This window comes from Dama dama, chromosome 1 (genome assembly GCF_033118175.1).
Source record: "Dama dama isolate Ldn47 chromosome 1, ASM3311817v1, whole genome shotgun sequence".
Taxonomy (NCBI): Eukaryota; Metazoa; Chordata; class Mammalia; order Artiodactyla; family Cervidae; genus Dama; species Dama dama.
Window position 1 is genome coordinate 18,914,308 of NC_083681.1, and position 24,736 is coordinate 18,939,043.

The following is a 24,736-nucleotide window of genomic DNA, read 5'->3' on the forward strand; positions in this document are numbered from 1 at the left end:
CCTGAAAATTTTTCAGGGTTGAAGTAGTGTCTTGATGGTCAAGGTACATATGAAAAGAAATACAGCTTCAGAGGACCCACATGGTACCCCTGGAAAGAAAGATTTTGCATTTCTGGGTACTCCAGGCAAGATATAAATTAGATATTGGATTGGCCAAAAATTTCCTCAGTTTTTAAAGTAAAAATTGTTGTCATTCAGTCACTTAGTCATATCCAACTCTTTGCGACCCTATGGACTATAGCACGCTAAATTTCCCTGTCCTTCACCATCTCCCAGAGCTTGCTCAAACTCATGTCCATTGAGTCAGTGATTTCATCCAACCATTTTGTCCTCTGTCATCCCCTTCTCCTGCCTTTAGTCTTTCCCAGCATCAGGGTCTTTTCAAATGAGTCAGCTCTTTGCATCACGTGGCCAAAGTATTGGAGCTTCAGCTTCAACATCAGTCCTTCCAGTGAATATTCAGGACTGATTTCCATTAGGATTGACTGGTTGGATCTCCTTGCAGAAGACTCTCAAGGGTCTTCTCCAACACCTCAATTCAAAAGCATCAATTATCTTCAGTGCTCAGCCTTCTTTATGGTCCAGCTCTCACAACCGTACATGACTATTGGAAAAAACCATAGCTTTGATTCAATGGACCTTTGTTGACCAAGTAATGTCTCTGCTTTTTAATACACTGTCTAGGTTTGTTATAGCTTTTCTTTCAAGGAGCAAGCGTCATTAAACTTCATGGCTGCAGTCATCATCTGCAGTGATTTTGGAGCCCAAGAAAACAAAGCCTGTCACTGTTTCCATTTTTTCCCCATCTATTTGCCGTGAAGTGATGGGACCAGATGCCATGATCTTAGTTATTTGAATGTTGAATTTTAAGCCAGGTTTTCTCACTCTCCTCTTTCACTTTATCAAGAGGCTCTTTAGTTCCTCTTCACTTTCTGCCATAAGAGTGATATCATCTGCATATCTGAGGTTACTGATATTTCTTCCAGCAGTCTTGATTCCAGCTTGTGCTTCATCAGCCCAGCATTTTGCATGATGTACTCTGCATATAAATTAAATAAGCAGGGTGAGAATATACAGCCTTGAAGTACCGTTTTCCAGTTTTGAACCAGTTCATTGTCCCATGTCCAGTTCTAACTGTTGTTGCTCCTTGATCTGCATGCAGATTTCTCAGGAAGCAGGTAAGGTGGTCTGGTATTCCCATCTCTTGAAGAATTTTCCACAGTTTGTTGTGATCCACACAGTCAAAAGCTTTAGTGTATCAATGAAGCAGAAAGTATATGTTTTTCCGGAATTCTCTTTCTTTTTCTATGATCTGATAAATGTTGGCAATTTGATCTCTGGTTCCTCTGCCTTTTCTAAATCCGGCTTGAACATCTGCAAGTTCAGTCACAGCACTTTCTCCATATAATGCACAAGTCATTTTTTTCATTTCAGTTGTGTTTTTAACTTTCTTAAAATGTTAAAGCATGGTATCCTGAAAATGTAGCTTTTTCCATCCATCTTCAATATTAAGATGGGTACACGAAAATTCACCAGTTTTGATGAATTTTTTAAAAATCCGTGCTGAAATGACAGCCGTCACAAATTGTTTCAAATGAAGTTAAAGACAACTAAGCACTACTGAAGCCATCTTACAGAAAAAATGGAACGAATCTTTTGGCCAACTCGATAGTGTAAGCTAACAGGCCCTTCAGTATGTCATCCCACGGGGCCATTCACTTTAGCATTCTAAGTTTAGTCCGTTTAATTTAGTTCATGACTTGTTTTCAGATGGACTGCCTGAAGGCAATTAGTTCCAGTCAGTTTCTTTATCCATGACACCATCTCATTGGCTTCATAGTGTGAATGTCGATTAGAGGTGTTCATTGTGAAAGGTGTAGGAATTGGGGCTGCTTCCTGCTATCTCAGAGCACTGGTAGGTGTGATTAAAGCATGGCATTCAGTTTGAATTGAAAGGACTCAACAGTGTGGGAAGCCAACTGCCAGAGTTTTCCTTCAGGAAGAAGGGAAAACTTTCAAGAATACTTATGAAAAACAAACGTCAATGTCCTCCTCTCTGTACTTTACCAGGTGCTGTGTTTTATTTTTTCCTCCCTTGTAGAATCTGTCCCATTCAGTAATGACTTTTCATTTTTCTCCCAATCACCCAGACCTGGAGGATGAACAGAAACATTTTTACAAAAAAAATCATTTTTATACAACTTAACTAGAAAGACGTGTGATTTGGGATTAGTCTGGATGAATTCAAAAATTTTCAAAATAGGTTTATGTCACCTCCTACACCTTTTTTGTCCTGGTTATTTTCCTAATGCAGTGTGTATGTTATGCTGGCTGAGTCACTTCAGTTGTGTCCAGAGTCTTTGCAATTCGATGACTGAAGCCTGCCAGGTTTCTCTGTCCATGGGATTCTCTAGGCAAGAATACTGGAGTGGGTTGCCATTTCCTTCTCCAGGGGATCTTCCTGACCCAGGGATCAAACCCAGGTCTCTTAGATCTCCTGCATTGGCAAGTGGGTTCTTTACCACTAGTGCCACCTGGGAAAAGATCAGTTCCTTTCTGGAGATAGCTGCGTTTAATAATGAAGCTGCATTAATAAGTGTGTGTGTGCAAGGAAGGGTAAGGTGAATGTGAGGGTAATAAAATCAGATTATTAATTCATTCTTGAAAGCTGCAGCTAATCCAGAAAACTGGATACAAGTCCATAGCAATCAGACTTCCCTGAAAGGGAATCATGACTCCAGTCTGTAACAAGCGAGTAGAGTGCATTCTCCCAACTTAGAACTTTTGGCAGTAGTCATAAGTTAGGAATTTACTTTAGGCCTGTATAACTGACAGCTTGATGGAGATGGCCCTGTCAGAGAATGAGCCCTTTCCTATGGGCATCTTCAAGTGATTCAGATGGTCCAGCCAGAATCCATGATGTTTTCAATTTATGGCTTCGGAGAGGGTGTCTTAAATCTTCTACAGTCCTTAAGTCAAAGTCCTATTCACTGAGCATATGCTTGTTTTAGTTCAGCACAGCTTGTGTTGAGGTTTAAATAGCCAGTATCAGACTATTGTCAGTTTTTAGCTTAGAATCAGATCCACGTAGTTAGGATTTGTGAATTCAGGATTCCGAAAAAGCCAGTGACTTTTCTTCAGCAGTGGCCAAGCCAAGATGTGGCGGAGCAGATAGTTATGTTCTAAGTGCAAGTGACAACCAAGACTTTTCTAATCCCTTTTCATTTTCTCAGTCTCAGAGTTCAAATTAATCACTCAAAAATAATGCATATTATGCTGGAAAATCATCAGCCTTTCAGGATTAGATATCTGACTGCACAAGAGCTCAGTAGCAACCAAAAACTGCTTTTTAAAACTCCAAAGGTATATTTCTGTTTGGAAATTTCCTTTGTTTACATGTTGTCTCCCTTTTCTCTGAGATGGCAATAAATACAAATAATACTGGTTTGGCCAGAAGTTTGTTCGGTTTTTCTGTAAGGTGACTCTAGTAATGCTTATTTAGTTGTCTTTAATGTCATTTGAAACAATTTTGTTAAGATTGTATTCTAACAGCTGTCATTATCAGTGTGCATTTTAAAACACACTTATCAAAATTGATGAATGTTTGTATATCCATTTTATTATTGAAGAAGAAAGAAAAAAATCAACATTTTCGGCATATTGTGCTTTATTATTTCAAGAAATGTAAAAACACAACTGAAACCGTAAAAAAGATTTGTGTGTTATATTGAGAAGGTGCTGTGACTGATCCAACATTGCAGAAGTCGCTGGCGAAGTTTCGTGCTGGAGATTACTCACTGGATAATGGTCCATGCTTAGGTAGGCCTATTGAAGTTGATAGTACTCAAATCAAGACATTAATTGAGAACAGACATGCTTTATGATGACAGAGATAGCTGACATACTCAGAATACCCAAATGAAACATTGAAAATCATTTGCACCAGCTTGGTTTATGTTAATGACTTTGATATTTGGGTTCCACATAAGTTAAGCAAAAAAAACCCTTTTTCTTTTTTTTTTTTCTACCTTGTTTCCACATGCAATTCTCTATTTAAATGTAACAAAAATGTTCCATTTTTAAAACAAACTGTGATGGGCAATGAAAAGTAAATAGTGTACAATAATGTGGAATGGAAGAGATCTTGGGGCAAAAGAAATAAACCATCACCAACCACACCAAAGGCAGATCTTCATCCAAGAAGGTGATTTTGTATATATGGAGAGATTGGAAGGGAGTCCTCTATTATGAGCTCCTTGAGGAAAACCAAATGATTTAATTCTAACAGGTATTGTTCCCATGAGACTAAAAAGCAGCACTTTAAAAAAAGCATTCAGAATTAGTCAACAGAAAACTAATAATCTTCCATCAGGATAATGCAAGACGGCATGCTTGATGACTGAACAAAAGTTGTTACAGCTTGGCTGAAAAGTTCTGATTCATCTGCCGTATTCATCAGACATTGCACCTGTGGATGTCCGTTTATTTTGTTGTTTTTGTTTTGTTTTCTGCTGTGCCACGTAGCTTGGGGGATCTTAGTTTCCTGACCAGGGATTCAACCCTGGCCCTCTGCAGTTAATGTGAAATCCTAACAAGTAGACTGCCAGGAAATGCCATGTTTTGGTCTTTACAAAGTTCTCTTAATGGAAAATATTTCAATTCTCTGTAAGACTGTAAAAGGCACCTGCAGTAGTTCTTTGCTCAAAAGATAAAAAGTTTTGGGAAGATGGAGTTATGAAGTTGCCTGAAAAGGGGCAGAAGATAGTGAAACAAAACAGTGAATATTCACTCAAGTTCTTGGTAAAAATAAAAATTTCATCTTTTATTTTTACTTAAAAAACTGAAGAAACTTTTTGTCCAATCTAATAGTATCCATTATGGAGATTTATTTATTTTGTTTCTTATACTCAAAACAGTTTAATTTTCTAATCCACTCACCAGCAGTGAAAAGCAAGGAAGGTATGTCTCATATAACTTTTTGTTTTGCAACTTTTCCTGATTGATATGATCCATCTAAGCATTTATGAGAGTGCAAGCATATAATACTTTATATTTTTACTTTTCATACCTCCAGATGCAATAGCCACAAAATACAAAGGCATCTTTTAAACTTTCCCTGTCTCTTTTTTCTTACTGCATATTTATTCAAACTCCTAGTGATAAATTTAACATTTACAATATTAGCATTGCAGTTGTTGGAAGTTCCTGACTGGAAAGTAGGCGGCATGGAGGGGTTGCTGAAGCAGCAGTAGTTAGGCTGAAAAAACAGCTGAAATAGTTTCCTTTCCTTTTGTTAACTAAAGCTTTCTCCAGCCCTGAGACCTAATATAACTTTTAATTCCTCATGCTTGGAGGAGAGACCAACACAAGCATTTAACAATTTCGGTCCAGCCAGAGCTTACCTTTGTGAACTTTGGGCCTTTTCTCCTGCAGTTCAGAGGTGAGAACATAAACCAGAGGTATCACCTGTATTGTGCTTTTTCTCTTCTTACTTCAGTCATCATGGCCAAAGCAGATTGAAGATTGAATGAGCCAACTCTCTTAGAGTTAGGCTGTCATTTTCAAATTTCATAGGTAACTTTTACCTCTCTCAACAGATAGCAACTCAGCTGCTGATTCATCGTGGGTGATAGCCATGCAAGTAGCAAAGTTTCATCATCCTACCACTTCATCCTTCCTTTTCTCAAACAATGCTTTCACCATGTTTAATGAATCCCACTTCTGACATCAGCCCTGTCAGTGGTCTTTAAGACCACTCCCAGGTCCAGTGATTATTAGCAAGACTCATAGGACTCAGCGTATAGTTGTGTTCATGGCTGTCATTATACAGTAAAGGGTACAAAGCAAAGTGCAGCAAAGGTGCCTTTGGTAAAGGCCAGGAGAAACCAGGTGCAAGTTTCCAGGCATCTTCTTCCAGTGGAACATATCCACGTAATTCCTGTAGCAACTAATTGTGACAGCACATAAGAAATGCTGTCTACCAGGGCAGCTTCTTAAAGATTCAGTGCCCAGGGCTTTTAATAGAGATGGTTACAAAGGCAGGTTCTGCCTAAGGTGAACCAAAATTCTAGACTCCTAGAGCAAAAGCAAGTGTTTGACCAAAATAAAATTTTTATGTAGCAGTTTAGGCACAGTGAGTGATTTTTATCAGGAAATGGTAAGAGCTCTTACAAAACTCAAGTCCTGCCAGTCAAGAACTAATCTTGCAACCATGTCTTCCTAAGGATAGTTTCACACCTGGTATGACTTGTGTGTGTGTGTGTGTGTGTGTGTGTGTGTGTGCACTCGTAAAATACTGTATCAGTGAGTTGTAGGTGCGTGACTGAATAATCTATACACATTAAGCTGTTCTCATTTTTTTTTTCTTCCCCTCATGAGCAAATAGTCTAATCTTAAATAACATAGAACTTGTTGCATTATATTAACTTATATCCATGATTTGGCCTTTTGAGAAGTTAGAATTTAGTAAGAAGCATCTGAGACATTTTAAAAACTTCATAGCATTCCTGTATATGTGTATTTTTCTTAAATTATTTAATCAAATGTATTTTATGAACAATATATTGAATGTGGTGGGGTTTTCTATTTTGTTTTGTTTTTGCCACTTTGTTTGATAATATGATTTATCATGTAGAATAATGCTTGGTCTCTGAGCACTGCTGACTGGGAAAGTTAGCATGGTGTAGTGGTGTTTCCTGCTTAAACTATACATCTCAGCAGAAATAGTACTTGCTATAGTTAGTGACCTCAGCACATTGTTTTTATTTATTTTTTTTTTTATTTTTTTGAACAGTATACGCCTTTATTAGATGAGCTAAGACAGGAGGGAAGAGGGTTTATTTGCCTTTCTGGGCCTTGATCTTCCTCAGATAGAACTCGAGCTCTTTTCCCTCTAGCACATAGCTGTCTGTTCGGCCACACTGGCCTGGTTTTGAAGCGATGCATGCAAGAAGCTTGCCCTGCTGGAACTGCTCCTCTAGAAGACTGCTGATTTTTGCATTCTTTTTCCTCTCATCATATTTCTTCTGAATTTTCTTTGATCGTTTCTTGTTTAAAATCTCTCCCTCCTCAGGAGTCAGCTTGGCCCCTTCTTGCGGCCCAGGGGCAGTGCACAGTGGGGCTCGTACCACTGTCGGTACGGTGTGCTATCGATAAGCACAGTGCATTTCTTCACCAGGGTCTTGGTACGGACCAGTTCGCTGTAAGCCCCAGGAGAAGTTCCCCACGTCCAGCCTCAAGGCCCAGTACTTCTTGTTGCCTCCCCGCACACGGACTGTGTGTATGCAGCGGGGGCCAATCTCTGTGTTGGCAGCGGGCGTCCCAGCTCACACTTCTGCTTCTTGTGGTAGGGCTTTCTCTTGCCCCCGGTCTTACGGCGCTTGTGCCAGTTGTCCCGAGAGATGCCCATCGCTCGGCGCTGGCTGGAAAGAGCAGCACATTGTTTTTAAAAACCCTTGATCTCCTTGGAGTTATCCAAGGCTGCTCAATATGTGTAATCCTTTTAGGTTAAAAGATTCCTGTAGGGGACTTTGCGGGTGGTCCAGCGGCTAAAACTCAGCGCTCCCAATGCAGGGAGCCTGGGCTGATTCCTGGTCAGGGAACTAGATCCTGCAAGCCACAACTAAAGATCACACATGCTGCAAGGAAGATCAAAGGTCCCACATGCCATGACTAAGACCCTTTGCAGCCTCACAAATAAATATTAAAAAAAAAAAAAGATTCCTGTATATCTTACCATGTCATCACCAACTGTAAGACCTACATTAATTAAAACCTTTCCAAACTTTAGCCTATTTAGCCTTGTTAGTTAATAACCTTTAGGTTACTTATATCTTTCTAAATCTGAGGTACTAAAATAATATATTTGTATTGGACTGTATTGACTGTTTTCTCTCCTTTTCTCATAACTTGAATCATTTTTCAGTAGAGGTGCTATTGGTATTCTGGGTGGTTATCAAAGATTGTTCTGCATATTGTGACATGTGTACCACCTCTGGCCTTCACCCTCACAAACTCTAGTACTTGTTGTGTACCCTTCTCCCCACCCCTCATTTATTGGAGCAAAAAAAAAGCTCTTATTTCCAAGTGTCTGAGGGTACAGTGCCATCCTCAGTTGAGAGCTGCTGCAAAGATATGTATTGTTTGGTTTGACTCCGATTTATGACATTGAGGCCAGAATTGAAAAATAAATTAATTTGTGAGACTTTATTTTTAATATTTTTTTAAAAATTCATCTTTAAATAATTTTGAAATGTTTTTCTTGTTCCTGAGTTGGTTTTTATGACACCACTTTTTCCTGTTTTTTCTCTTGTCTGCCTCATCCCAGCCATGTTAGCTGATTCATCCCTTTTGTGCCTCTTCAATGTTGGTTTTCTCCAGAGTTCTGCTTTTTCTTATTCTTTTACCTGAGTTCTCATATCCATATAAGCAATCCAGATCATCTTCAAAATTGAACTTCCATATACGTGTGGCCTGTTATTTCCTGCATATGTCTGTCCCTTAAGTTCTATAAGTACTCCAGATATAGAATGATGAAAATCTGTCATTTGTAGTCTGAAATAAAGAACCTGGAAGTTTCTGTCAACCTCCTGTTTTTTCTTTTTACTCCTTCATATCCATCTGATTACTAGATTTCATAGATTTTTATTATCTCTTGACTTTCTTTCCATCCCATTCGTCTTTCCCCCCTACTATCTTGCCTAAATGATTACAGTAGTCCCCTGCCTTCTTTGTTGTTTCTATTAGTTATCTACTGCCACAAAACAAATTACCCTGAAGTGTAGCAGCTTAAAATAACAAACAAATATTTATTATCCCACAGTTTCTGAGGGTCAGGAATCTGATTGCAGCCTAATTGAGTTACTCTAACTCAGGATCTCTTACAAGGTTGCAGTCAAGCTCCAGGAAAATATCTAGGCCTATGTTCAGCTAGGAATGGATGATCTTCTTCAGAGCTTACCCACATGAGTATTGTCAGGCCTCAGTTCTTCACTAGCTGCTCAGTTTCTCACTGTGTGGAGCCCTCTATAGAGCTGTTTACTGTTGGGCAGCTTGCTTTCCCCAGAGCAGGAGTGTTCCCAAGACAGAAGTCATGGTGGTTTTTTCTTGGCCATGCTGGGTCTTCATTGCTGCTCAGTGTTTTTCTCTAGCTGCAGCGAGCGGGCTTCTCATTGTGGTGGCTTCTCTTTTAGTGGCGCATGGGCACCAAGGCACTTGGGCTTCCATAGTTTCGGCTCTTGGGCTCCAGAGCAGGGACTCAGTACTTGTGGTGCACTGGCTTAGTTGCTTCGTGTCATGTGGAATCTTCCTGGACAGGGATCAAATTGGTGTCCTCTGCATTGTAGGGCAGATTCTTAACTGCTGAACCACCAGGGAAGCCCATTTTATAAATCTTGGAAATTACACACCATCATCTCTCTCTCTCTCGCTCACTGTCTTTTAATTATAGCTGATCTACAATGTTGTGCTAGTTTCAGATGTATAGCACAGTGAATCAGTTATATGTATACATATATCCACTCTTTTTTTTTTCCTTATAGTTCTTTTCCCATACAGGCAATTATAAAATATTGAGTAGAATTCCCTGTACTACACAGCAGGTTCTTTAGACCATCATATCTTTTGTATGCTATTGATCACACAGACAAATGCTTGTACACTGTTGGATGGAACTTATACGTGGGTACAGATACCAACCAGGAGACAGGGATCATTGGGGGCCATCCTCAAGACTGTACCAAGGAGTAAGTAGATGATGCAAGGTTTAGAAGATAGCTCAAAAAACATTCTAGTTTGTATCACTAGAGAGAAGTTAAATGAGAGAGACAACTTTGAAAATGAAATAGTCAAGATAAAGAAGTGATCTTTATAATAAAAAGTAAAAGTTTTTAAATTTAAAGATACCAAATTAGTAGAAAAAATCAGAGTTCTCTTTGAATGTAGACCAGAGTATGGAAAATTAAATAAAAATGAAGAAATACGAGAATGTCTTTAGCATTTGGCTAACTTATACTTAAAAGAGAAGGAGAAGGAAAGAGAAGAAAATGGCAGCCCACTCCAGTATTCTGGCCCGGGAATTCCATGGACACAGGATCCTGGCGGGCTACAGTCCATGGGATCGCGAGAGTCAGACACGACTTAGCAACTAAGCCACCACATACTTAAAAGAGGTTCCAGGAGGAGAGGACAGAGATAGTAGAGGAGAGGATATAGTCCCAAAGGATAAGAAGAAAATTTCCTGGGGCTGAAATCTTATATCTCCCCACCTAGCCCTGCAGATCTTCCTCCTCTTCTTATTTTTCTTCTCCTGTTTCTTCTCCTGTCTTTGTGACTGTTTTATATGTATATGTGTGTGTGTATGTACACACACACACACACACACACATTTACACAGCTTTCCAGGGCGGTGTTAGTTTCTGCTGTCCAGCGAAGTGCATCACCACACGTGTGCAAACATCCCCTCTTTCTTGGTTTCCCTCCCATTTAGGTCACCTCAGAGCATTGAGTAGAGTTTCCTGTGCTGTACAGTTGGTTCTCATTAGTTACTTATTTTATAAGTAGTGTAAATATTGCCAATCCCAATCTCCCAATTCATCCCACTCCCCATCTTCACATTGAAAATGCTAAAAAAAAATCATGCCTACACATGCCTTTAATTTCAGAATTCCAAGGATAAAGAAAATAATCTAATTCTTAGAAATAAAAAAAACAGTTAACCTTTCAAGCAAAACAGACTGTGCACTTTGTTGGCCAAATTGAAAGCAGGAGGTTGACACATTTTTCTTTAAATATTTAAAGGGAAATTATTTTGAACTTAGTGTTCTTTACCTAGTTGAGTTTTCAGTCATGTTCAAGGCAAGATGAACATATTTTCAGACAGCTAAGTATTTGGAAGATTTAAGGATTCTGCAGAAATGGAACCCTTTTCTCCACTTTTATCAACACTGGCCATAAAAGAAATTGGGCTTTACTACACTAAACTGAAGCAGGTGCTCTTGAACTAGGAATCCTGACCATGAAAGTGAAAGTTGCTCAGTTTTGTCTGACTCTTTGCGACCCCATGGACAATACAGTCCATGGAATTCCTCAGGCCAGAATACTGGAGTGTGTAGCCTTTCCCTTCTCCAGAGGATCTTCCCAACCCAGGGATTGAACCTAGGTCTCCTGCATTGCAGGCGGATTCTTTACCAGCTGAGCCACAAGGAAAGCCCAAGAAGACTAGAGTGGGTAGCCTATCCCTTCTCCAGCGGATCTTCCTGACCCAGGAATCAAACCGGGGTCTCCTGCACTGCAGGTGGATTCTTTACCAGCTGAGCCAGAAAGGAAGCCCAAGAATATTGGAGTGGGTAGCCTATCCCTTCTCCAGCAGATCTTCCCAACCCAGGAATCAACTGGGGTCTCCTGCGTTGCAGATGGACTCTTTACCAACTGAGCCATCAGGGAAGCCCTGACCATGAAATGAATGTAAATAGAAAAAAGCAGACATTACCTATCCAAAACTATTTTAAAAAGTACATAAATTATAACATTTTAGGTGATAAAAATTGTCCCACAGAAACCAGCTATGAAGTAGAAAACAAATACAGCTCTTCAGACTGAGTTCTTTGTTCTCACACAACCATGTGGGGTTATAAAACAAACTTGAACTGAAAATTTAAGAGCTGAGGAGAGAAATCAACAAAAGTTGAGGAAATAATGAAATGAAAATTGAACTCAGAAAACAAATAAGACAGAATCATATCAGAAATCAATTATCTTAGTAGATGGAGAAAAGACATAGGATCTTTCCAAAATGAAATATAAAAAATGAAAATATTATTTAAACTGGTAGAGATCATCTGTAAGTCTCTTAGCAGCTATATCCCAGTAATAGTATGTTGGAAGCATTCCATTTAAAATTGGGAATAAGACAAAGTATCTGTTTGCACACCTCATTTCAGTTTCCAGTAGGTTTAGTAATTTGTTGCCTTAGAGTTACAGGTAGTATACTTACATTGTATATGTGGCTATGTCTCACTTTTTATCCCCAGCCCTACATATTTTTCTTCCATATGGATATTAAGGAGTTGATCCATTTTATAGGTCTTTTCAAATAATCAAGCTATAGAAATTACTTTGATATGATTTATCAAAATATATTGGAACCAACTGTGCAATACGAATTCATAGCTTTTGATTTATATACACAGAAAATGCTAAAAGTGCATGGTTTAAGATTTTATTTCAAGAAATGAGGAAAAAACTGGCAAACTAAACTTAAAGAAAGTAGAAGGAAGGAAAGACAAAAGACAAAATTAATCAAGTACAAAATAATTGTAAATAGAGAAAAGAAAAAGGGAAAAATTATTCAGAAAAAATAGTATTTATTCCTTTTTTTTTTTTTCTTTTTGGTCTCCAGTTTATTTTGTTCCTTAGTTTCTTAGTTTTAAAATTCTTTTTAACATTTTTCTTTACAATCAAAGCTTTCAAGTCATATATTTTTTTCTTCAGTTCAGTGACTTAGTTGTGTCCAACTCTTTGCGACCCCATGGACTGCAGCATGCCAGGCTTCCCTGTCCGTCACCAGCTCCCAGAGTTTACTTAGACTCAGGTCCATTGAGTTGGTGATGCCATCCAACCATCTCATCCTCTGTCGTCCTCTTCTCCTCCTGCCTTCAGTCTTTCCCAGCATCAGGTCTTTTCGGATGAGTTGGCTCTTCGCATCATGTGGCCAAAGTATTTGAGTTTCAGCTGCTGCATCAGTCCTTCCAATGAATATTCAGGACTGATTTCCTTTAGGATGGACTGGTTGGATCTCCTTATAGTCCAAGGGACTCTCAAAAGTCTTCTCCAACACCACAGTTCAAAAGCATCAATTCTTTGGCGCTCAGCTTTCTTTATAGTCCAACTGTCACATCCATACATGACTACTGGAAAAACTGTAGCTTTGACTAGACGGACCTTTGTTGGTAAAGTAATGTCTGTGCTTTTTAATATGCTGTCTAGGTTAGTCATAACTTTTTTCCCATGGAGCAAGCATCTTTAATTAATTTCATGGCTGCAGTCACCATCTGCAGTGATTTAGGAGCCCAAGAAAATAAAGTCAGCCACTGTTTCCCCATCTATTTGCCATGAAGTGATGGGATCAGATGCCATGATCTAAGTTTTTTGAATGTTGAGCTTTAAGCCAACTTTTTCACTCTCCTCTTTCACTTTCATCAAGAGGCTCTTTAGTTCTTTACTTTCTGCCATACGAGTGGTGTCATCTGCATATCTGAGGTTATTTGTATTTCTCCCTGCAATCTTGATTCCAGCTTGTGCTTTATCCAGGCCAGTGTTTCTCATGATGTGTTCTGCATACAAGTTAAATAAGCAGTGTGACAGTATACAGCCTTGACGTACACCTTTTCCTATTTGGAACCAGTCTATTGTTCCATGTCCAGTTCTCACTGTTGGCCCCTGACCTGAATACAGATTTCTCAAGAGGCAGGTCAGGTGGTCTGGTATTCCCATCTCTTTCAGAATTTTCCACAGTTTATCGTGATCCACACAGTCAAAGGCTTTGGCACAGTCTTTCCCATTCTGTTGTTTTTCTCTGTTTCTTTGCATTGATTGCGGAGGAAGGCTTTCTTGTCTCTGCTTGCTATTCTTTGGAACTCTGCATTCAAATGGGTATATCTTTCCTTTTCTCCTTTGCCTTTTGCTTCTCTTCCATTCACAGCTATTTGTATGGCCTCCTCAGACAACCATTTTGCCTTTTTGCATTTCTTTTCTGTGGGGATGATCTTGATCCCTGCCTCCTGTATTTTTTTCTTAATACTACTTTTATGGTCACCATAGGTTTTGTGGTATGAAATGTTTTTCTTTCTTGATTGTTAGTAATTTTTGTTTTTTCTTTAATCCATGCATTATCTAGGAACTGAAATTTCTATATAGTGAAGTTTTAATATAGTTATTTATGGATTATAATCAGTGAAACAGCCTATAAAATTATTTTTTAAAAATTTTGTGTGTTTTCCTGTGCTCTTAGGAAAACTATCTTTTTGTGAGTTGCAAGAATCTCTGCCTAGTAAATCATAGACATTGACTTTTTTTTTGTCTGTGCCCCTTGGTTTATGGGATTTAATTTCCCCAACCAGAGATTGAACCCGAGGCTTCAGTAGTGAGAGCACAGAGACTGCCAGGGAATTCCTCCATTAATTGTATTTTTAAATTCCTGTGTGTCTTTAATTTTTTTCTTCTAGATTTTAAATGTTGAGAGATTCTCTGGCAGACGCTGTTGATTGGCTGGGCCTTACGCCTTTGCCTTGTGTCCCTCCCACTATAGAGGCTGGATAATGTAATGCTCACTTCTTGCTGCTAAGGTGGCTGGGCACATTACACATTCTGGCAAATACATCTGTGGGAGGGCATCTGGGAAGTTTTTTGCTTTCCAGATGAATTTAACTAATGTGCCTGGCACCTTCCCCCCTTTCCGCCTTTGACCAGTCGTAGGCTAACATGCTAAAGTGACAAAGTGGTAATTAGCCTCCAACTAATAAAAATTAAAAAAAAAAAAAAAAGAATGAATGCTAACAATAGTATAATCCTACTAATACACAGTATGAATATTTTCTAGACTGTCCATCAATTTTGGTATTTTCTATAGATATTTTCTCGTGGTTATATTGAGGTTATGTAATTTTATAAAAATAACTTAGAAATAATGTGCTCTTCTCAATAAATCAGATCAAAGGGTGTTTTCTAAAAAAAAAAAAAAGTAAAGTGACAAAGTGGAGAGAGAAAGGTCTTGATGAGGCTCTGAACAAAACACCAGCCTTTTCCTACTTCTAAACTTCTTGTTATATAAGAAAAAGAATCCAGTAATCTAAGCCATTGTTGATTGAGCTTAATGTTTTCATCCTCCTGATATAAGGATGTTTTATTAAAGTATTCAAATATGTCAAGTTTTTACAGTTCTGTTTGTTTTGTATTTTACTATGTATATTTTTGGTGTCAATAAATGGACATACATTAATAAATGATGCTTTTTTTATCATTACATGATGTTCCTATCACTAATCCTGTAACTTTAAATTCTTCTTTGGATGATGCTAATATTGCCACTCTACTTTCTTTCAGTTTATACTTGCCTACGACTGAGCGACTTCACTTTCATTTTTCACGTTCATGCATTGGAGAAGGAAATGGCAACCCACTCCAGTGTTCTTGGCTGGAGAATCCCAGGGACGGCAGAGCCTGGTGGGCTGCCTTCTATGGGGTCGCACAGAGTCATACACGACTGAAGTGACTTAGCAGCAGCAGTAGCAGTATCTCTTAAGCCATTAAATTTTTTTTTTTTTTTTAAATTGTACGTTGCATAAAATTTATCATTTTAGCCATTTTCAAGTGTATGATTCAGTGGCATTGAGTTCATTCACAGTGTTGTACAAACACCAACACTCTCCTTTTTTTTTTTTTTTTTCAAATCTTTTTTTTTTATTAGTTGGAGGCCAATCACTTCACAACATTTCAGTGGGTTTTGTCATACATTGATATGAATCAGCCATGGATTTACACGTATTCCCCATCCCGATCCCCAATATCCATTTTTAAAACATTGACATCCCAAGCAGAGGCTCTGTACCAATTAAACAATACCTGTACGTCCTTCCCCCAGCCTCTGGTAACCTTCATTCTACTTTTTGTCTCTGTGAATTTATCTAGGTACCTCATAAAATAGAATCATAGAATCTGTCCTTTTGAAAGGTATATTCTCTTCTAATGGGATGGTTTATTTAGATTTAATATTATAACTGATATACTTTCTATTCCTTCTATAAATTTACCACTTATTAAATACTATTGTTTCTTCACTTTTCTTTTCCTTTCTTTGTTAATCTGAAAGTTTGCTTCCATTAGTGGCTCCTCTCTGCTTTTTGCTCTCAATCAGAAGTGTATGGTATTGGACCTTCCCTCGTGGTTAAGAGTCCATGCTTCTACTGCAGAAGGCACCAGGTCAGTACTGCAGAAGGCACCAGGTCAGTGGCTCAATCCCTGGTCAGAGAATAAGATCCCACATGTCCTGCCATGTGGCAAAAAAAGTAGTGTATGGTACTATGTTAATTAAAAGCAGAATACCTATTTTTTGCATCATGGTCACACTATTTCTCTTTTCTTTTTAACCTAAGGAAGTTGAAACCTATGAAATACTTCTTACCTCTTGCTTCTTTTCTCATCCTTTCTGTCTCTCCACTTAAAACCTTAAAAAAAGTTTTTACTTCATCATTCTCCCATTTCCCAGCTCCTTGACTTTTTAAATATATCCTCAGATATGCAGATGACACCACCCTAATGGCAGAAAGTGAAGAGGAACTAAAAAGCCTCTTGATGAAAGTGAAAGAGGAGAGTGAAAAAGTTGGCTTAAAGCTCAACATCAGAAAACTAAGATCATGGCATCCGGGCCCATCTCTTCATGGCAAATAGATGGGGAAACAGTGGCTGACTTTATTTTCTCGGGCTCCAAAATCACTGCAGATGGTGACTGCAGCCATGAAATTAAAAGATGCTTACTCCTTGGAAAGAAAGTTATGACCAACCTAGACAGCATATTAAAAAGCAGAGACATTACTTTACCAACAAAGGTCCATCTAGTCAAGGCTATGGTTTTTCCAGTAGTCATGTATGGATGTGAGAGTTGGACTGTGAAGACAGCTGAGCACCGAAGAATTGATGCTTTTGAACTGTGGTGTTGGAGAAGACTCTTGAGAGTCCCTTGGACTACAAGGAGATCCAACCAGTGCATCCTAAAGGAGATCAGTCCTGGGTATTCATTGAAAGGACTGATGCTGAAGCTGAAACTCCAATACTTTGGCCACCTCATGCAAAGAGTTGACTCATTGGAAAAGACCCTGATGCTGGGAGGGATTGGGGGCGGGAGGAGAAGGGGGACAACAGAGGATGAGATGACTGGATGGCATCACCTACTCGGTTGACATGAGTTTGGGTAAACTCCGGGAGTTGGTGATGGACAGGGAAGCCTGGCATGCTGTGATTCATGGGGTCGCAAAGAGTCGGACACTACTGAGGACTGAACTGAAGTATTTATAAACAATTTCCTTTACTTTTAAGAAAATATTTATTTTTTGGTTGCATTGGGTCTTTGTTGCTGTGCATGTGCTTTCTCTAGTTGTGGCAAGTGGAGGATACTTTGTTGTGGTGCAGTGGCTTCTCTTGTTGTGGAGCATGGGCTCTAGGCACGCAGGCTCATTAGTTATAGATCAGGGGATCATTAGTTGTGGATGGTGGGCTCTAGAGAATAGGCTCAGTGGTTGTGGCACATGGACTTAGTTGCTCCGCGGCAAGTGGGATCTTCCCAAGTCAGGTCTCCTGCATTCGCAGGCGGATTCTTAACCATTGGACCACCTGCGAAGACCAACAGGTCCCTTTTTATTTTTATTTTTATTTTTTTAACAGATCCCTTTTTAAAAGCACTTTGATTATATGTTCCAAGAGAGTGTGTTCTTATTCATTCAGACTTAATTTCAGATGTTTATTGCTCATCCATAATTCCTTCCCTTTTATGTTGAAGTGCCATTTGATGTAACAGGTGAACCAGAACTACATGCACTTATGTGGGTAAATATCAGAAGCATGTTGAGTAAAAAAATTATTTGAAAATATTATCATTTGATATATTTCTGTAATCAGAAACCCTCATAGTATGTTGTAAAACTTGAAAACCCAAAACAGCAAATTCAGACTTAGTTACTTTTGGGGAGGATTGAGAGAGTAGGATTAGAGAGAGGAACATAAAGGACTTTAAGGGTATTATCATATACTGCTCAAGAATTGGATTAGCCAAAAATTCTTCTGGGTTTTTCCATAACATCTTACAGAAAAAACCAATGAACTTCTTGGCCAGCACAGTATATATTATATTCTTCAAAATGTGTATGAGAATTTGCCAGGAGCCTCAACATATTCTGTCGTGTGGTGGTGAGAAGTATTGTGTTTCAAATAGGAAAGAGTGTATTGACGATCTTCTTCCATGATGTAACAACATACAGAAGTACCTGGAAGTTGAGGAAAGGGAGCTGGAGAAGACATGTGGATCACAAGGTTGGCTCTTTCTTGGGTACCCAACGCCACACCATTCTCTTTTGCCCTTAAGAGACGCAAGTCACATTTGAGCCTTTCCAGCATGTGCCACAGTGGGTCTGAGTAAGCAGGGATACTAAGGTAGTCCTATTTTAGAGAGCTAGGGGACTCCGCTGATGGGTGACTTGTGCTCCAAAACTCTTCAAAACTTTCTTTGTAAAATATTCTTGCAACTGTAGTCTTAAGACTCTTTGTACTCAACCTCCTTTCTTCCTACTCTCCCACAGGGCTCATGCTGGCACTGTGGGCTTCTCTCTTGCCCAGCTTCATGTAGCTCACTTCCCACTGTCCCCCACAGACACTGCACGCGTGCTTGGCTACTCAGTCGTGTCCTACTCTTTGTGAGCCCATGGACTGTAGCCATTGCTGTCCATGGTCATGTCCAGGCAAGAGTACTGGCGTGAATTGCAATTTCTTTCTCCAGGGGATCCTCCCGAGCCAGGGATCAAGTCTGTGTCTCCTGCATTGGTAGGAGGATTGTTTACCACTAAGCCACCTGGGAAGCCCTCACAGGCGTTAGCCTCAAATCTTTTGCCATGTCTGATCCCGGCTGTTTCTCAGAAGACCTAAACTAACACATAGGTCAGTATGTGTAAAGTCCTTGGCAGTCAATACATGCAAGTTTGTGTTACAGTAAATTAAGTAAGAGAAGATGGTAATTTTGATTGTGGAGTGGTGATGGATGGAAATCTGCAAATTGCAGAGACACTTAGGTGATGGATATAATAACATTGATTGAATAAGAAAAAGTTTGCCCAGTTTCTTGTTTCACACTTGACATGCACATTGAGTGGTTAATAGTTCACTGTGTACACCCTAGTGATCTACAGTTCTTCACTCACATTGTGACTTTTTCATAAGATAGCCTTCCTTCACCCTCTTACACGTTTGTCTGGCAAAATCCCACTTGTTCTTTGAGATAAACTTAGAAAACAACTCTTCCAGGGAGTCTGCCCCTTTTCTCTTTATCTCTCATTTCCACCCTTTCCTTTGCCTTGGGTTCCTAAACCATCTTGTGTTTATAGGCTTAGTGGTTGTAAACTTATTGAAATACGATCAATCTATTCTTGTATCAGTTTTTTCTTTTAAACTCTAGATTTCTTTAGCCATGAAGGGAGACTGCAGAGGTATTACAGAGGTCAGTTAACTATTTTGTACTTTATTCAAAGAACAGTAGGAAACCATTGGAAGATTTTAAATATAGAGGTGGGCATGCATCCTAAGCCACTTCAGTGTGTCTGACTCTTTGTGACCCCATGGACTGTAGCTTGACAGGCTCCTCTGTCCATGGAATTTTCCAGGCAAGAGTACTGGAGTGAGTTGCCATTTCCTCCTCCAGGGGATCTTCCTCAGGGATCGAACCGTGAGTCTCTTAAGTCTCCTGGATTGGCAGGCAGGTTCTTTACATCTGGCGCCTCCTGGAAAGCCACAAATACAGAGGCAGTAAGATGTAATTTGAATTTTATGAAGATCACTTTAGCTACTGTTGGATGGATTGGAGAAGTGCAGGAATAAATTAAGGGAAACAGTTGGATGTGGGCTCTGGAGCCCAGTTGCCTGTGTTCACTGTATACTAGCTCTGTAATCTTGGAAATGTTATATAAACTTTCTCTGCCTCAGTTTCCCCGTTTCTGAGATAGCAATAAAAATGTACTATATCAGAGTTGCTGTGAAGGTTGAGTTAAAACAACTTAGAATAGTATTTAGCATATCATAAGCAGTTGGAGGGCTTTCCTTGGTGGTTCAGATGGTAAAGAATCTGCCTTCAATGCAGGAGACCTGTGTTCAATCCCTGGGTCAGGAAGATCCCCTGGAAAAGGGAATTGCAACCCACTTGAGTATTCTTGCCTGGAAATCCCATGGACAGAGGAGCCTGGCGGGCCCCAGTCCACGAGGTTGCAAAGAATCTGACACAGCTGAGCAGCTGACACACAAGCAGTTGGATGAGGCTTCCCAGGTGGCGCTAGTGGTGAAGAACCTGTCTGCCAGTGCAGGAGATGTAAGAGACGTGGGTTAGTCCTTGGGTTGGGAAGATCCCTTGGAGGAGGGCATGGCAACCCACTCCAGTGTTCTTGCCTAGAGAGTTCCATGGAAGAGGAGCCTGACTGGCTACAGTCCATAGCGTCGCAAAGAGTCAGACACGACTGAAGTGATTTAGCACAGCACGAGCAGTTGGATGTTACCTCTTATGTTGTTATTTAACAAATATTTGTGTGCTTAACTACATCTACTCTGGACCAGATGCCACTATTAAGCTGAATTTAATAAATGATGAAAGCAAGTTCAAATTAATATATAGACAAAACTTTGGGTTATGATTATACCCCTAAGAATCTGAATATAAAACAAACTATTTGGCTATTACTATATGTTAGAATTCTAGAGATAATTTTTTTGGCCTTTTTTTAATGCTTTTTTTTTTTATCATAATGTAGATTTTAAAATGTATATAGGGCTCTATAAAGTACTGGGGAACATTTTTTGAGTAAGAGAATCTCCACCATAAGACTATATTCCCTGGTGGCTCAGCTGGTAAAGAACCTGCCTGCCAATGCAGGAGACACAAGAGACTGGGGTTCAGTCCCTGTGTGGGGAAGATCCCCTGAAGAAGGAAATGCAACTTTTCTAGGGGATTTTTGCCTAGAAAATTCTGCAGAGGAGACTGTGGGGCCCCAGTCCATGGGGATGCAGAGAGTCAGACTTGACTAAAGTGCTTGTGTGAGTGCACACACACACCCACACACACACAGTCTAAGACTCTAGCTTTTGTGACGTTTCCCTGCTCTACTAGGTAGTAGTTAAAAAACTCATTCTGTGAACATGTATTAATATTAAATATGTTTCTGTAATGAATGACCTTTAGGGTCAAATATGTCAGCTTTAGTGTTTAAGGAGCTTTTGTTTCTGTTTATTTTGTTGTTGTTTAGTCGCTAAGTCATGTTTGACTCTTTTGTGACCCCACAGACTGTATCCCATCAGGCTCCTGTGTCCATAGGATTTCCCAGGCAAAAATACTGAAGTGGGTTGCCATTTCCTTCTCCAGGGGACTCTTCCAAACCCAGTGATCAAACACAGGCAGATTCTTTACCACCAACCTGCCAGAGAAGCCCTCTATTTATTTGAATCAATTATATTTTGTTTCTTTTTTTTTTTTCCAAAAAGTTAAATTTTGTATTTTATTGTATTAGAAAGTTGAAATAGTCATTCTTTTCTTTCCTTTTTTCTTCTTAATTGTTTTAGATTTATCTTTTAAATGGACTATAATTGCTTTACAATGTTGTATTAGTTTCTGCTGTATAGTAACGTGAATCAGCAGTGAGTATGTGTGTATTCCAAGTAAAGGAGGCATGGTGATAATTGATGTGTAAATGTGATGAATATTTGGGAGAAATTTGGAGTTTTGTTGTAATAGTATTTAAATTACTAATTTTCTAAAAATGGATAGTTTATATGTGTATATATATTGTGTTATATATTAAAGAATTTATACTTGTCTTTGCACAAAAAAATTTTGGTAGTATTTAACTTTGGAAGTTTGATTGGGGGATGCTTTTGTAATTTATGAATTTAATCAATAAAGTGGCAAAGATTTAAGGAAAACAGTAACAAAGAAAATAAAAATAGAAGCAAGTGTACCTGTATGAGAAAGCTTACAAAGAGTGCTTGGTTCTTATAAGTGGATTCATGGTCCATGGAAACCATATTGAAACAAAACAGTTTTGTGTTTGTTCTTGTTCCAGTGTTAATGTTTGTTTACCTGCTTTATTTTTTACAGGGATGTACATGCAGTCTGTCTCTGGGATGATAAAGGCCCAGCAAAAATTCATCAGGCTTTAAAAGAAGATATTCTTGAGTTTATTAAGCAAGCACAGGCAGTAAGTTTTGCGTCTATATATTGTTTAAGACTTTTACTCAGAGTATCATCCTGAAGTAATTTTAAAGTATCACATGAACTTTTGACACACTTGCTAGTTAAAATTTTTTAATGAAATGAGAGTCATTTATTGTTTTCTCCTCCCACAGTGGCATTTCTTTCAAATGAATATTTAGTTACCTCAATTAAAGGATGCTATAAAGAATTTCATTCTTATACATACTTTAGAATCCCCCCACCATTGTTATTGGCCACACATCAGTCCACATAAATCTTTTTTCCCTCACAATTAATACCACTTTCCAGGCTGACAGTAGTTGTCTTCGACTCTGAGTAATTGTCTGACTGTAATCCTTGGGCCATCCTTTGCATTGCTGCTGCTGAGCTGAATTCAGTACTCTTGGGCTGACACTGTGTACAAATGTGTAATATTAAAATGAAGACAGAGCTCATTTAGGTATATTAGGTATTTGTTTTGTCTTTACTGACACTTCTGTCTTTTGGGAAAAATTAATGCAGAGGTAAAGTGTTACTTCAGATCAACTCTGGCATCACTGATGCATTGTTTATCACTTTGAAGGATGGCCTAAGAACATAAGGTTATTTTCCTTTCTATAAAATAAAGTTTGAAAAATAGAGTTAGAATTTCTTATTCTTTATTTGAATTTTTGCATCATTACCTTGTACAACATTAGTAAAAGTATGTTAGAAATTTTGTTGAATATTAATGTGTTAGCAGTTGGAAATTAAAAATGAATGTATGACTTGAAGGAAGATACTGAAATTGAATATATGATTGGTATATATTTAATTCTGATGAAATAAGGATGATGTCACATTGGATATTACTTACAAAATGAAATGTCTTATTGTTGATACCATTAATTTTGCCATGTTGATCAGTGAATTTTTAAAAATTAGAGTTTTATGAGAAAATTATAAAATTATAAGAAAATTATCTTTTAATGAAAATAAATCATCTCAAGTTTGCTTAGAAAAATTAAATGTTTCAATATCACAATTTAATCGAAACAAATTTTTCTAGAACTGTTTAAGGGAAAATGGTTTCTGCTTGCATTGGAAAGCATATCAGCTTATCTGTTTATAACTTTTGATGAAGATAAATTATATGTTTATTTCAAAGCAATAAAGTAGTATTCTTTAGTTTCTGGAAATAGGCTCAGAAAGAATCATCTTAGAAATATTTAGAAATATATTTCATACTAGAAAACAAAACATCTTCAGTGTTTCACTATAACTTGATCTGAAAAAGTTTGGAATGTAGGCCTTAGCAAGAACTTGAAGCTAGGATTTAGCATCAGTAATTCAGAGCAGTTAAATTTCAGGACCAGCAGTGCCAGACATAAGTATATAATTTTAAAACATTTTTAAAACTTTTAAGAAGATCTAGCTTTGTGAGTTTAGTAAACTCAATTACTAGATTAATTGAGCTTATCTTGTTAGGAAGAACCAAATCTCCCAAATGGGACAGGTAGTGAGCATTAAAATGTTTTAAATGACATAAAAGGGAAGTAAAAATAAATGTGCAGTGCTTAGAAAGTTATTAGGATATTGAATTTTTTTCTTCTTAAAGATGAACATAATTCTTCTATTTGTACATAATTCTGTGGCTTAGGATTTTGGGCTAGGCTCAAAAACCTGATTTTGCCTGAGCTTATTAATGTGGCAGCAGTAAGGTGGTGGATCTGCACGGACTGGATGGTCTAAGAGAGCTTTTTTCGTGTTTCTGGTGTTTGGTACTGTACTGGCTTCCTTCTGGGGCTTTTTCCCCCCTCATGTGGTTTCTCGTTCTCAAGGAAACCAGTCTTTGAGGTGATAGTGGAGTCTTGCAAACCTCTTGAGATCTTGGCTCAGAAGTATCAGAGTCACATCTGCAGCATTCTGTTGGTCATAGTTAAATCAGAGAACCTGCTGAAGTCCAGTAGTGGAGAAATAGATTAGGATCTTTTTTGTAAAAAAATTGAGATAAATTTGCATACCAGAAAATTCCTTTTAAAACTTGTATAATTTTGTGTGTTTTAGTATATTCATTAAGTTATATAACTATTGCCTGATTTTAGAATATTTTTATCAGCCCAGATTGGGGAAGGAAATGGTAACCCACTCCAGTATTCTTGCCTGGAGAATTCCATGGATGGAAGAGCCTGGTGGGCTACAGTCCGTGGGGTCACAGAGAGTCCAGGACTCAGTGACTAGCACATACATCAGCACGGATATTAGTAGAAATTCCGTACCCATTGGCAGTTACTCCCCCATAAACTCCCCCTCCCTTTGGCAAACAGTGATCTACTTTCTGTTCCTGGGATTCATTTATTCTAGACATTTCCTATGAATGGAATCCTATAATATTTGGCCTTTTATGACTGACATCTTTCACTTGGAGTAATGTTTTTCAAGTTTCATCTATGTTGTACGATTTAGCACTGTTTCATTCAAGTGAAAGTGTTAGTCACTTAGTTGTGTGTCTGACTCTTTGTGATCCCATGGACTGTAGCCCACCAAGTTCCTCTGTCCATGGAATTCTCCAAGCAAGAATACTGGAGTGGGTTGCCATTTCCTTCTACAGGGGATCTTCCCGACCCAGGGACTGCACCCAGGTCTCCCACATTGCAGGCAGACTCTTTACCAACTGAGTCACCAGGAAAGACCTATTCCATTGTATGACTGTGCTGTATTTTGTTTACCTATTTGTCATTGATAGACATTGGAGTATTACTACTTTTT

The 24,736-nt window shown here is 38.6% G+C and overlaps 1 protein-coding gene and 1 pseudogene across 3 annotated transcripts in view; one reads left to right on the forward strand and one right to left on the reverse strand.

Annotated features, from left to right (window-relative positions):
- Positions 1–24,736, forward strand: part of CUL5 (cullin 5) — a 130,529-nt gene that overhangs the window by 29,107 nt on the left and 76,686 nt on the right. For 2 of the 3 annotated variants that reach the window (XM_061144172.1, XM_061144181.1), the window contains one exon: positions 21,893–21,992. The exons of the other annotated variant lie outside the window; for it this stretch is intronic. In XM_061144172.1, coding sequence (XP_061000155.1) covers positions 21,893–21,992 — 100 coding nt within the window. The remainder of the gene's footprint in view (positions 1–21,892; positions 21,993–24,736) is intronic. 3 annotated transcript variants of the gene reach the window in all.
- On the reverse strand, positions 2,387–8,681 carry LOC133057566 (small ribosomal subunit protein eS8-like; annotated as a pseudogene).